Raw genomic sequence first — 13,732 nt, forward strand, 5'->3', positions numbered from 1 at the left:
AAGTCATTTCAAAACCTAAAAACAGGTTACTTTGCAGTAACCATATTTCATTAGCATTGTATATGCCTTATTTTTAGAAGCTGTATTCAGGACATCTTTACTGCTTTTCTATTCTCTTTCTTTCAAAAAAATTGTGTACATAAGTGTGCAGTTGTTCTGACCTTTAAAATACATCTGAGATTCTAATCATGTCCCTTTTCCAACTCAAAGGACATAGAGTCCCTGATGTCTGAGGGGAATAAATCCCGCACTGTGGCGGCCACCAATATGAATGAGGAGAGCAGTCGCTCCCATGCGGTTTTCAATATCATCCTCACGCACACGTTGAAGGACCTGCATTCAGGGGTAAGAACACACTTAAACACACTGTTCTGAAGCTCAAAACTGATTTACATAGATTAAGATTTAGATACAAGATAAGACAAGTGGAAAATCACTTAAATGGGTCAAGCTCAAGTTTCAAGCGTTTTTATTTTTTTTAAGTCCATTTGTTATGTTAGTCAATGTTTTTTTTGCACCATAAAACTCATAATCATGATAATTTCCCCCCATCAGTTTTTGCTATTGTACCCTTTTAGACTTTTGCATGTACATTACATCCTTTATGATTGACTTTGCATACCAGCATAGTTTGTTTTTCAGGCTGGGTCAAGTTTCTGAATAATGAATAAACAATGATATGTAAATGTGGGTGGTCAAATGTTAATATATTTTATACTTTACAATCATGATCTCTGATTTACATGTTTTGCAGCTCCTTGTTATAAATGGTCTGGGTGGCCTGGGTTTGGGAGCATTGTGTTGCACGCATCAAAGTCTATCCTCAAACTCTCTTATTTTAAACCAAGTTTTCCCTGATACCTTCCTCTTTAATTGTCTTATTTAATTTGGGAATAGTCCTGCTTCTGCTGTCTGCTGATAAAACCCAGATCTTGAATGTTCTTGCTAGGTCCTCATGAAATAAAGCCAAGTACTGCAGGAAGGGGAAGGTTGAGAGATGAGTCATTGTGTCCAGCCCTGATGATCTCATAGATGGATGTATTTGAATACCTTTTATCAGCTGATGTGGACCTGTGTTGGCACAGTCCAGTGTTCAGTCTAAATTTTCCCTTTTAGATTTATATGACACCGCCCTTGCTTTTCTTCCGTTCACTTAAATCATTAAAGGTTTTTTCCTATTTATAATGTTGCATAAGTCGTTTAATTGATTCAGCTTCAAAGATCTCTGTGACTATAACTGTCAATCAAAGCATATAGGTTTGGAACGAGTAAATAAAAAGTGAATTGTGTGAACTTACTATTTAGTGCACTCTGGCCCACGGTAACCTTCTCTTTTTGGCTTTATCGTGAGCATGGGAAGAGCTCATGCAAATAGCAGGAAAATTGATGAATAAATTATAGAGTATCCGAGTTTAGACGTCAACTGATCTCCTCTGGCGCTGTCCTGGTGTCACTGCGCTTTTCTTTTGTGGCGTATGTCATGATCACCTGACTCGACTCGTGTCCAGTCCCTAATCTATAATTCATCAGAGTCTGGACTGCGTTGGTCACTCAACAGGTGCACTCAAGACGACAGCAGAGATCTAATCTTAGCATGTTGTCACTAAAACAGAGCAATGATAAAGTATTAGCCTGCATGTTCACACACCAGGCCCAGCCCTTATGAATGTGGTGTTTGTCAGCTCAGCCGTCGATAGGTAATGATGTGTGTATTTTTCCAGCGCAGTCATCAGTGTTGCCTTTTGCATGCTGTGGTTTCCCATGCAAACAGCTCTATGTGGATACACGACTGCTGGAGAAGGAAGGGCAATGGATTACCTCTGATTTCCATGTTCTTTTGTTTAAAATATGTTAAAATCGTATAATGGAAAAAAGATTTTTACATTGTCTTTGCTTGGCCACTCGCCACTATCCAACGCTAGCAGTTCTTCCATTGTGTTGCTATGCAGTTGCTAAGGTGTTCGGAGGGGTTAGTGCATAGTTATGTGTTTGCCGAGTTTTTCTGGTTGGTTGTCAGGGTGTTTCTATGCAGTTGCTAATATATTCTAAGGGTTAATGTGTAGCAAGCAATGTAGATGCTAGGGTGGTTTTCTGGGTGTTGCTATGAGTTTGGTAAGGTCGTCTGAGTGGTAAGGTGTTCTGCTACCCTGTAGCTATTATGTTGCCAGAGTGTTCTGAATGGTTGCAGTGGCATTGCTATACAGTTTCTAAGGTGTTCTGAGAAGTTAAAGTATAGTAAAGTATCCTGGGGGTTTGTTAGGGTGCTGCCATGTAGTTTCTAAGGTGTTCTGAAGGGTTATGCATGGCTATGTGGTTACTAGGGCATGGGTGATTGTTAGGGGATTGCTTTGCAGTTGCTATGATGTTTTGAGGGGTTAATGCATAGCTATATGGTTGCTAGAGTGTCCTGGGTGGTTGTCAGGATGTTGCCATGTAGTTTCTATTCTAAGTGGTTAATTCATAGCTATAAAGTTGCTAAGGTGTTCTGGGTGGTTGTCAGGGTGTTGCTATGCTGTTTTTAAGTTGTTCTGAGGGTAAACACATAGCTATATTGTTGCTAGGGTGGTCTGGGTGGTTGTCAGGGTGTTGCCATGCAAGTGCTAAGGTGTTCTGAGGAGTTAACTTGCAGAGGTCATTCACATATATAAAGTGTTAAAGTTACAGTTGCAAGAACAGCCTTTTAATTCTAAAGGTCAGCAAGAAGGTGGAAAAAAATGGGTCATTTAAAAAGTAACTTGTTGAGGGGGAGAAAATAAAATGCTACAAAAGTACAGAATTTGCCTGCTAGTTGATGAAAGATTAACGAATGAACTCCGGCTCTATATGATTCTGTATTCTCAGCCCATGTGCATTTGGAGCCTGAAGCTTTTGCAACACAAGGACTCTCTTTGTTGTTGTAATGCACTGTAATCTCGGTCCAGCTCCCAGCCCCCCTACTTCCCATATCCTCTCGCCTCCCGCTCACATCTCTTTGCGTCTCCTCTCAATTAAACCTCATCTCTGATGCTCAAACAGGGGGATTGTGTACAGTAAGGTCTGATGCTGGGCCATATAAAGGAACTCCACCCCACATACTCGTCCAATGCTGTGCAATAGAGAGGAGAACAATGGATGCTTGTCCATGGCCTGCCATAGCCTCTCTTGCCATTGTTCCTTCGTAATATAGGACAGCTCACCAGAATTTGTCCAGCATGGTCATTCATACACAAATTTAACGTTTGAAGCCATTTCCCTGGATTTCTAAGGACAAGCACAGAGAGGCTTGACAACCATGGAAATGTTCAGTAGTGAGGGATTATTATGTTGCTTTTTCCTTTAATTATTAGTTCCCGCCACCGTTAGTTTGCTTTTTATTTCCAGAATAACTAGGCGGTAGGCTCCATTCATGGAAAGAGACATGTAATGAGGCCATGTGACATACTATTAAAAAATAGTAGGCGGTGTATACTCTGCAGTAAGTATGCTTGCTAGTATTACATTTTGAACAGCATTTCTCATTTCTTTTTTTGTACTCTCTCTCTTTCTACAGACAAGTGGGGAAAAGGTGAGTAAGCTGGGTTTGGTGGACCTGGCAGGAAGTGAGAGAGCTGCAAAGACAGGCGCTGCAGGCGAGCGGCTCAAGGAAGGCAGCAACATCAACAAGTGTGTGCACTCATGCCTCATTCTGCATGATTAGTTTGTTTTGTCTTGGTACTTTTTTCACTTAATGCACCAACCTACAGAAGGTTTGTATGAATCTTACAGAAGCTGTCAAGAACAAGGCCATATTGCATTCTGAAAAATAATAACTTTAATTTAACTTGAAGAAATTGAAACCTAAAAAGGAAGCATTAAAAAAGACATTTAAGCTTTTCTTCATTAGGACATAATTTTAAGGAAATGTTTTGCATTATATTATATATTATATAATATATTATTTATGTTATTAATTAAAAAAATAAAATAAATATATAAATATATATATATATATATATATATATATATAATTAAATGAATAATAAAATATTATATTTATATTATAATAATTGTACAATAATTATTAATATTTAATAATAATGTAATAATTAGAAGATCCAAAAATCATCTTCATTTTCATTATGAATACCTGACCCAGATTCTTTTGCTTAAGTCTCTGAATATCTGAGTCACCTCTGAATGTTTTCCTATAGCACTGAATTGAGGCGTTTCCTTTTCTGTTGGATGGGTGCTTTGAATTTTAAAGGGCACATTATCATGGAAAAAAACTGTTGAAATACGTCTGATCTTTTGTGTCGACATCCTCTCTAATACTGTGTCTTTTAGTCACCTAAGAATGTATTTTGCAACATTGATTTGTGGTGTTCTTTTTTCTGTGGCTGAGAGAGGAGTTTTATACTGTGGAGAATCAGTCTTGTTAAAATGGCCTCATCTAAGGGCACCGTTTGTTCTGAGGAAGGTTTATAAATCTGGTGAAGGATTTTTGGCCTGCAGGTGCATATTTCTCTGTGTTCTGTGTCTCGGTCTGTTTCTCTCTCTCTAATTTTTTTCCCATTTCTATCTTTCCTCTCCACACTGGACAGGTCTTTAACCACTCTGGGTTTGGTGATCTCAGCTTTGGCAGACCAGGGTGCTGGAAAGAACAAGAACAAGTTTGTGCCCTACAGAGATTCAGTGCTGACATGGCTACTCAAGGTATGAACACTCATTCTGTCCGGTAAACACTGGGAGAGACAGTTTCCACAGAATTTTTTTTACTTTTTCCAAACGACTGCCAGACACACTTTTAAATGTATAATGTCTGTCCTTCTGGTGTAACCGCAGGACAGTCTGGGTGGAAACAGTCGGACTGCCATGGTTGCCACCATTAGCCCTGCGGCCGATAATTACGATGAGACGCTGTCAACGTTACGCTATGCAGACCGAGCAAAGAGCATCGTCAACCACGCCGTGGTCAACGAAGACCCCAACGCCAGGATCATCCGGGAACTCCGAGAGGAGGTGGAGAAACTGCGAGATCAGCTGACGCAGGCTGAGGTAGACGCCTTTTATAGTTTTCTTAGTGTTTTGTTGCAAAAGGTCAAAAACAATGTTTTAGGAACCTGTCATGTTCCTCCTCAGTCTATGAAGGCGCCAGAGCTGAAGGATAGACTGGAGGAGTCTGAAAAATTGATACAGGAGATGACGGTCACCTGGGAAGAGAAGCTGAGGAAGACTGAGGAAATTGCACAAGTAACCTCCACAATAATTTGCACTCTTTTGGCTGGATTGTAATTTTGTTTATGTCTGGTTACTCTGTAGTTCATCAATCAAACACAGAAGTGGACACTCATGTTCTTCTTGCGTTGGGGTTTTGTTCTGCATAGGAAAGACAAAAACAGCTGGAGAGCCTTGGCATCTCTCTGCAATCTTCTGGTATCAAGGTTGGAGAAGATAAGTGCTTCCTGGTCAATCTCAACGCTGACCCTGCCCTTAATGAACTATTGGTTTATTATCTAAAGGTAATGCACAACCAGGACTTTTTTTTTTGTAAGATACTAAAAATGTTTCTGATATGAGTTTCGTATATTGGCAGACTTTTTAAAAGAAAAAAAAATATATATAATAATATAAAAAAAAATTATAATTATATATATATATATATATATATATATATATATATATATATATATATATATATATATATATATATATATATATATATATATATATATATATATATATATATATATATATATATATATACTAGATATACCAAATAAGCATACTAGAAGGATAATTTTGCCTTGCCAACACAGGAAACAAATCACATTTTAAAATATATGAAACAATATTTCACTATATTACTCGGGGTTCCCACGGGTCTTTGAAATCCTTGAAAATTTGTGAATCTGAATTTTTTTTTCAAGGCCCTGGAAAGTTTTTGAAAATAAACATACATAGATACAGGTCCTTGAAAGTGCTTGAATATATTTTGTGCAAGAAGTTTTCTGGAAAAAAATCCATATTATTCCCTCCTGTCTGCTAATGTGTTATTTCACCAACACTTCGTGGCCTATGCTTACTAACTTGATTTACGTTAGTTACGTGCATTTACATGTTACGTCAAGTGTTTCCTGCGTGAGGTTCTTTGTGTTGTGCATTGCCATGACGTTCATATGTGCACGAAACTGCTACGGTGGTGCATCAACGTTTTACAGACACCGTGAAACATTGCAAAAATAGGCTGAAACGATGTAACCTTACTCTCTCTTGAAATGTGTCCTCACATTAAGTCCTTAAATTTTTAGGGTATTAGACTTGGAAAGTCCTTGAAAGGTCCTTGAATTTGAAGTTAACCTTACTGTTAAAAAAAAAAATCTTACTGCCCCCAAACTTTATGTATGGTGGTATAATAATAATAATAATAATAATAATAATACATTATTATTATTATTATTATTATTATCATATCAGAAACAACAACAATAATGTATACCATATTTTTGCTGCCTAATGTAATTTACATCATGGTATAATAATATAATGTACCTGGAGCCTGTCTTGGTACATTTGGTGCTTGAAATAAGGCATTTGTTAAGTTTTTGTCATCGTGCCTTTATGGATATGGTCTGTGTGGTAGTAACAACAGTTGACACTGGGATGTTTTGCAGGAACACACTAAGGTTGGATCAGCAGATTCCCAGGACATCCAGCTGTGTGGAATGGGCATCCAAGCAGAGCATTGTGTCATTAACATCACACCTGAGGGAGCTGTCTTTCTCAACCCTTACAGAAACTCAAGGTAATGCATTGTGTTATATTTGTTTGAGATGGGTAAATCAAAAGGTCATATGCCACAGGCTATCTTTGCACTGTGCATGCATACTACATTTACATTTATGCATTTGATGGGTGGTTTTATCCAAAACGATAAGTTAATAATATAAGTTAAAGAATAAAAAAAAAAGTGCTGAAATACAAGCAAATCTTTGTCTCTGTTGAGGTAAATGTTAAATCTTAAGTTACATGAAATAATCTAATGTTGCCTCTGTTGCAGAACATGTGTGAACGGATCTCCAGTCACCAGCCGGCAACAGCTTCACCATGGTGACCGTATTTTTTGGGGAAACAATCACTTTTTCAGGTCAGTGTTGTTACCCCAGACTGAAGAATGTCACACTGCGGCTTACTGTATTTGTACATGACAGTGCATTATGGTTATCTTCTTTTATGAAGACTCTTTATATTTGTGATTTGTTCAGAATAAACCTACCGAAGCGGCGTTTAAGGGGTGAGGAAGAGGAGGGTGAGGGAGAGAGCATGAAGAACAGTAACAGCAGTGAGCAGCTGGATGGAGAGGGAGATACTGCCAGCGAGGTGTCCAGTGAGGTCAGCTTCAGCTACGAGTTTGCTCAGACTGAAGTCATGATGAAGGCTTTGGGCAGCAACGGTGAGTTTGATCCATTAAGCCATATTAAAAACAAATGCGTATGAAATATGACTTCATTTGAAATGTTTTATCTACACAACCATTCAAAAGTTTGGGGTCGGTAAGATTTGTTAATGTTTTTGAAAGAAGTCTCCAAGGCTGCATTTATTTGATCAAAAATACAGTTAAATCAGTAATATTGAGGAATGATTACAATTTAAACTAACTGTTTTTCTATTTTAATATATTTAAAAACTTTTTTTTTTTTAAAATCTGATTGCAAAGCTGAATTTTCAGCATCATTACTCCAGTCTTCAGTGTCACATGATCCTTCAGAAATCATTCTAATATGCTGATTTGCTGCTCAAGAAACATTTATTATTATCAATGTTGAAAACATTGTGTGCTACTTGATATTTTTGTGGAAACCGTGATGCGTGAAAGTCAAAAGTACTGCATTTATTTAAAATGGTAAATACATTTGTAACATTACACAATATTTCTGTCAATTTTGATTTAATGCATCCTTACTGAATACAAATATTAATTTCTTGAAAAAAATAGTATTGACTCAAATTCTGAATAGTAGTGTAGCTCTAATAAAAAGTAAAACGTATTGCTATTGAAAATATGGACACTTATTTTGCATTTAAGGGAGGCATTTTGCTCATTTTACATGTGAAAAGGTTAGCCAATCAAAACCTTTTCATCAAATTTACATAAGTCTTAAAGGTACAGTAGCAAAAACTTTTCAAAATGGTGTAAAACATTACTGTTTTTGTTATCCAACAGACCCTATGCAGGCTGTTTTACAATCTCTGGAGCGCCAACACGAGGAGGAGAAGAAGACCGCTCTGGAGCGTCAGCGGCTGATGTACGAGCAGGAGCTGCAGCAGCTGCGCAGACAGCTGACTCCAGACAGGCAGAGCATGCAGATACCGCAGTCGCAGCCCTTGCAGCCGCACTACCGCAGCTTGGAGAGACTGAGCCAGGGAGGAATGTCATCATCACCCAACGCCCAGCACCGCCTGCGCCAGTGGAGTGAGGAGAGGTGAGCTTTATATTTTCGGTGGAAACAAATGTTTTGCCCTCCCAAGGAGGAATTTGGTACAAGGTGAGTTTGTTGTAACGCTCTTGTTGTGATAATGCTAGGGAGGTGGTGCTGACACGGAGCTTGCGGAAACTGAGGGAGCAGATCGTACGGGCTAATCTGCTAGTGCAGGAGGCGAGCTTCATCGCTGAAGAGCTGGACAAAAGAACAGAGTACAGAGTTACTTTACAGATACCTGCTGCAAACCTCAATGCCAACAGGAAGGTCAGGAACATTTTGCAGCAGCACACATGAGAAACATAGCATGGATGGTGCAGTCAGTTTAATTTTTTTGTTTGTTTGTGTATGTAGCGAGATGCTGTCCTGAGTGAACCCGCCATTCAAGTCAGGAGGAAAGGCAAAGGGAAGCAAATCTGGGCCCTTGAGAAGATGGAAAACCGGCTGGTGGATATGAGAGACCTTTACCAAGAGTGGAAGGACTTTGACGAGGACAACCCTGTATGCTCTTTTTCATCACAGAAGTTTTACTGTCCCATAAAAATGAAAAGGTGACACTATAGATTCGGTCTTGCTCTCCATCTCATAGGTGATGCGCTCGTACTTCAAGAGAGCCGACCCTTTCTTCGATGAGCAGGTGAACCACAGTTTAATCGGGGTGGCCAACGTTTTCCTCTCTTGCCTGTTCTATGACGTAAAGCTACAGTATGCAGTTCCCATCATCAATCAGAAAGGAGAGGTGAGGATGATGCATTCAGATCTGCCAGCAAATATGATCAGTGGTTTGTCTCTGTGAATATTTCATAATAACTGACTCGTTTCATTTCTGAAGGAAAAGTGGGATGTAAATTAAATCAAGTGCAAATTGATCTGTGAAATTGAATCTTATCAAGTCATCAAATCAAGCATGAGACACGGTTTATCTCCAGCGGACCACTGAAGTGTTGTGTTCACTTGTTGCTGGTGTCAGGTTGCCGGGCGACTGCATGTGGAGGTAATGAGGATGGGTGGAGGGTTTGATGATAGCGTAGCTGGAGGAGATGACAGTGATGGAAGCCCGGATGGAGATGTACAGGAACGCAAGCTGGTCTGTATGGTGAGTACTGAAGTTCACAATAACAGAAGCAGGCTTTGTGTTTAAGGTTTGAAACATTTAAGTCACTAAAGTTTTTGGTAAGTAAATAATAATAATAATAATAATACTTACAATAATATACACACACTAGAATATTATATTATATTATATTATATTATATTATATTATATTATATTATATTATATTATATTATATTATATTATTACATTACATTACATTACATTACATTAAAAAAATCTACACTACCGTGCAAAAGTTTGGGGTATGATTTTTGGTTACACTTTATTTTAATGTGTCCCTGTTATAGTGTAATTATTCATTTAAGTACTGAGTAATATTAATTGAGTAAAAGTACTTACTATAGGGTTAGTGTAGGATTAGAGTTTGGTTTATGGTTAGTTGCATGTAATTATGCATAATTTATAGTTATTACTATTGTAAATGCGTGTAACAAGGACACATTAAAATAAAGTGTTACCCGATTTTTTTTTTTTAAGAAGTCTCTTATGCTCACCAAGGTTGCATTTATTTGATAAATACAGTAAAAACTGTAATAATGTGAAATAATATTAGTTTAAAATACCTGACTTTTTTTCCAGTCTTGATCCAGTCACATGATCCTTCAGAAATCATTCTAATATGCGGATTTGCTGCTCAAGAAACATTTCTTATGATTATCAAAGTTGAAATCCAGTTGTGCTGCGGAATATTTTTGTAAACATAATGATATGTCTTGTCAGGATTCTTTGATGAATAGAAAGTTCAAAAGAACAACATTTATTTGATATAAAAATCATTTGCAACATTATAAATGACTTTTACTGTCATCTTTGATCACTTTGTGTCCTTGCTGAAAAAAAATCGTACTGACCACACTTACTTTACTCCTGTCTCTCAAACAGATTAAGATCCTGCAGGCTACAGGTCTCCCACAGTACCTGTCCAATTTTGTCTTCTGTCAGTACTCTTTCTGGGACCAAGCAGAGCCTGTTATTGTTGCCCCAGAAGTAGATCCGTCTGCCTCCTTCTCCAGCAGCAAAGACCCCCACTGCATGGTGGTGTTTGACAGCTGTAAGGTACGAATCAAGATGTGTCACTTTACAAGCAGATAGTAAATTGGGCACAACGTGTTTTACCCTCCTAGAAATCCTATCAACCAATCATGGCTCTAATGGTGATCCTGGAACATGCTGCTTGGTTAAATCATGTAGAGTTGTGAATTATTACTAATATTGACCTTCAGCTTTTAAAACTGTAGTGAATTGTGCATCTCTTTTAGTTCAATAACAGGAGTTATTAAGAAACCATTACCATGCATTTACTTTTGGTAAACTCTCTGTACTGTAGGAGCATGCAGTGACTGTAACTGAGGAATTTATTGAGTACCTAACAGAGGGTGCTGTAGCCATCGAGGTTTTCGGACATAGACAGGCTGATCCAGGCAGGAACCCTGCGCTGTGGGATCTCAGCATCATCCAGGCCAAAACACGCACATTACGTGACAGGTTTGAACACAAAATTGAGCTTCAGCCCCCTGCAATTGTTCAAAAATGCTAATACAAATGTAGAGAACATTGTGTGCATTAGGTGTCTAGTATCTGATGATCGGCTTCCTGCTTTTTGGTTTGACTCTTGTGTCCTCAGGTGGAGTGAGGTAACTCGCAAGTTGGAGATGTGGGTGCAGATTCTGGAGCTGAATGAGAACGGAGAGTACATTCCCGTGGAGGTGGTGTCAGCGCGAGATATACGCACGGGTGGCATCTTCCAGCTCAAACAGGTCAGTACACACATGTTCCTGCGGGGTTAGAAATTACACTACTGTAAGCATGTTAGCCCACTGCTGCCATCTATAGTTCTAATTATGATCAGATTACGATCAGTATAAAGCATAGCATGAACTACTTTAGGCTTAGGCGTTTTTTTAGTCACATGCTCGATACAGACGGTAACGAGGTGTTTTTGCATGTCTTCCTTGAGCAAACTCTATTTCTTTTTTTTTAAATAAATGTATTTATGATTCCTAGACATGTGTGTTCTGTATTTTGCTTGTGCTTTGTTATTCTATCAACACTGTTTAACATTTCGGTTCAGGGTTTTTGTCATGGGGTATTAACTGTTTTTGTTTGTCTTTCCCAGGGCCAGTCTCGGCGGGTTCAGGTGGAGGTACGTTCAGTGCAGGACTCCGGCACAATGCCTTTGATATCAGAGATCATTCTGGGAGTGTCCATTGGCTGTGTGGAGATCAGACAGTTGCGGATGACCAAAAACAATGAGCCACAAGAGGTAAATGTGCCTTTTCACTTGAGCTTTTAGCATTTAGCAGGATCATGTCTGGATATGTAGAGTTTGTAATGTTTATATTGTTTTTCTTTGTAGCCTGAGGGTGATGAAATGGACAGTTATCAGGTATGTTTGGTTATGATGCAATACATCTATGACATTGATTTTCAGTTGATAATAAATATCAGAAGTGCTTGATTGTTATTATATTATATTATATTATATTATATTATATTATATTATATTATATTATATTATATTATATTATATTATATTATATTATATTATATTATTTTTTTAACTTTCTATTCATCAAAGAATCCTGAACAAAATTATCATAATTATCAAAACTGTTTTCAACATTGATAATAAGTATAAATATTTTTTACTAAATCAGCATATTAAATTGAAAGTGTGACACTGAACACTGGAGCAATGGCTGCTGAAAATTCAGCTTTGCTATCACACAAATAAATTACATTTTAAAATATATTCCAATAGAAAATGAGTTTTCATGGAGTTGTGGTGCTCCCACTGAGGTGCAGTTTTGAATCCGGTCTGCATCATTTCCTGGTCGCATTCCTGTCTCTCCCTCCCACTTGTTTCCTGTCTTTCTCCACTGCCCTTGCCATTAAAGGCATAAAGGGTCTATTAGTTAGCAAAAAAGATGCCAAGCAAAAATAACTTTTGTGGTTATGCATTTGTCCATCATCCTGTAGGAGCGTGATTTAGAGCGTCTGCGACGTCAGTGGCTCACCGCTCTCACTAAGAGACAAGAATATCTGGACCAACATCTCCAGACCTTGGTCAGCAAAACAGGTAAAAACCAGACAGAGACATTTTACTGTTTTGTAGTCTCAGCTCAGTAATTGACTACAAAAGAGTGCTTTCCTCTCTTTAATTTGTGGCTAATTAGTTTTGTTCTGTCCTTGTGTGGGGAGCTTTTGTGTTTGTTGTTACTGTTTGTATTACATCATGCATTGGTCCAAAATCCCACTCTACATAGTTCCTTATTGTTGTTCCTTTGCTGATCAAAAAGTTGCATAATTCAGACTCAAAAGTGGGGTGGGGGAAAACTTTGAGATTTGACTGAATCAGAGCTACAATGATTGGTCAGCATTTTATTTCTGCATGTACATTGATTTTTTTTTAATAGCATAATTTAGCATAAAACTAAAGCTGTGAGAAATCTTGTGACCAGAAGGTTTCAAGTTTATAGAGGCAGAGCTAATGATCTATTATTTTTCTCTCTTGGTTTCTTGATGATATTTATCATGATTGAACAAATGTTGCACAACAAAACAAGTCATCTTCAACTTTTCTAAACTTAAAGTTTCTAAAGTTTTATATAAAAAAATACATTATTGTGTACAAAGTTATTATAATATTAAATTATTATTTATAGAGAGATGGATGGAATGATGGATAGATATTTAATACGGCTGGGCATTGACACAAATTTCACAATTCAATTTGATTTCACTTCACAAGCTTGTGATTCGATTTCGATTTGATTCAGTTCGATTCAATATTGATTAATTAGGGCTGTCAGGTACAGTACATGGCAAATTTCCTCAATGACAAAAATATCTCTCAACTAATGCTGTAAACTATTGGTACATCACTAATATTAAAGGTTAAAATCATCTGATTTGTAGGCCACTTCATTTTAAATTACACATGGAAGTTTTTTTATTATAATAACATCATAAAAATATGACAATTATAATTCTACTTATTTTTTTATTTAAATTTGGTGGCTGTCATAAAAATGACAAATTAATCAAGTACTGAATCCTGAAGAATATTATTTTTATAATATAACTTAAAAATACAATGAATATGCAATATAATGCTTATATTTAGCATAATACTCCTCTCTAGAGTTAATTTTTCTTAATTTTTTCAAATCAATGTGATA

At 37.4% G+C, this 13,732-nt stretch overlaps 1 protein-coding gene across 2 annotated transcripts in view; it reads left to right on the plus strand.

Moving 5' to 3' along the window:
- kif13ba (kinesin family member 13Ba) overlaps window positions 1-13,732 on the plus strand; it is a 48,347-nt gene that overhangs the window by 22,462 nt on the left and 12,153 nt on the right. For both annotated transcript variants that reach the window (XM_084096881.1, XM_084096882.1), the window contains exons 8-27: window positions 211-345; window positions 3,530-3,642; window positions 4,560-4,671; window positions 4,801-5,013; window positions 5,098-5,208; window positions 5,343-5,477; window positions 6,630-6,760; window positions 7,016-7,102; window positions 7,221-7,408; window positions 8,180-8,438; window positions 8,540-8,702; window positions 8,790-8,936; window positions 9,025-9,174; window positions 9,406-9,531; window positions 10,434-10,607; window positions 10,879-11,036; window positions 11,176-11,308; window positions 11,668-11,814; window positions 11,908-11,937; window positions 12,531-12,630. In XM_084096881.1, the coding sequence (XP_083953007.1) occupies window positions 211-345; window positions 3,530-3,642; window positions 4,560-4,671; window positions 4,801-5,013; window positions 5,098-5,208; window positions 5,343-5,477; window positions 6,630-6,760; window positions 7,016-7,102; window positions 7,221-7,408; window positions 8,180-8,438; window positions 8,540-8,702; window positions 8,790-8,936; window positions 9,025-9,174; window positions 9,406-9,531; window positions 10,434-10,607; window positions 10,879-11,036; window positions 11,176-11,308; window positions 11,668-11,814; window positions 11,908-11,937; window positions 12,531-12,630 (2,812 nt within the window). The remainder of the gene's footprint in view (window positions 1-210; window positions 346-3,529; window positions 3,643-4,559; window positions 4,672-4,800; window positions 5,014-5,097; window positions 5,209-5,342; window positions 5,478-6,629; window positions 6,761-7,015; window positions 7,103-7,220; window positions 7,409-8,179; window positions 8,439-8,539; window positions 8,703-8,789; window positions 8,937-9,024; window positions 9,175-9,405; window positions 9,532-10,433; window positions 10,608-10,878; window positions 11,037-11,175; window positions 11,309-11,667; window positions 11,815-11,907; window positions 11,938-12,530; window positions 12,631-13,732) is intronic.

The sequence above is a fragment of the Abramis brama genome, assembly GCF_963993115.1.
Source record: "Abramis brama genome assembly, chromosome: 21".
Lineage (NCBI taxonomy): Eukaryota > Metazoa > Chordata > Actinopteri > Cypriniformes > Leuciscidae > Abramis > Abramis brama.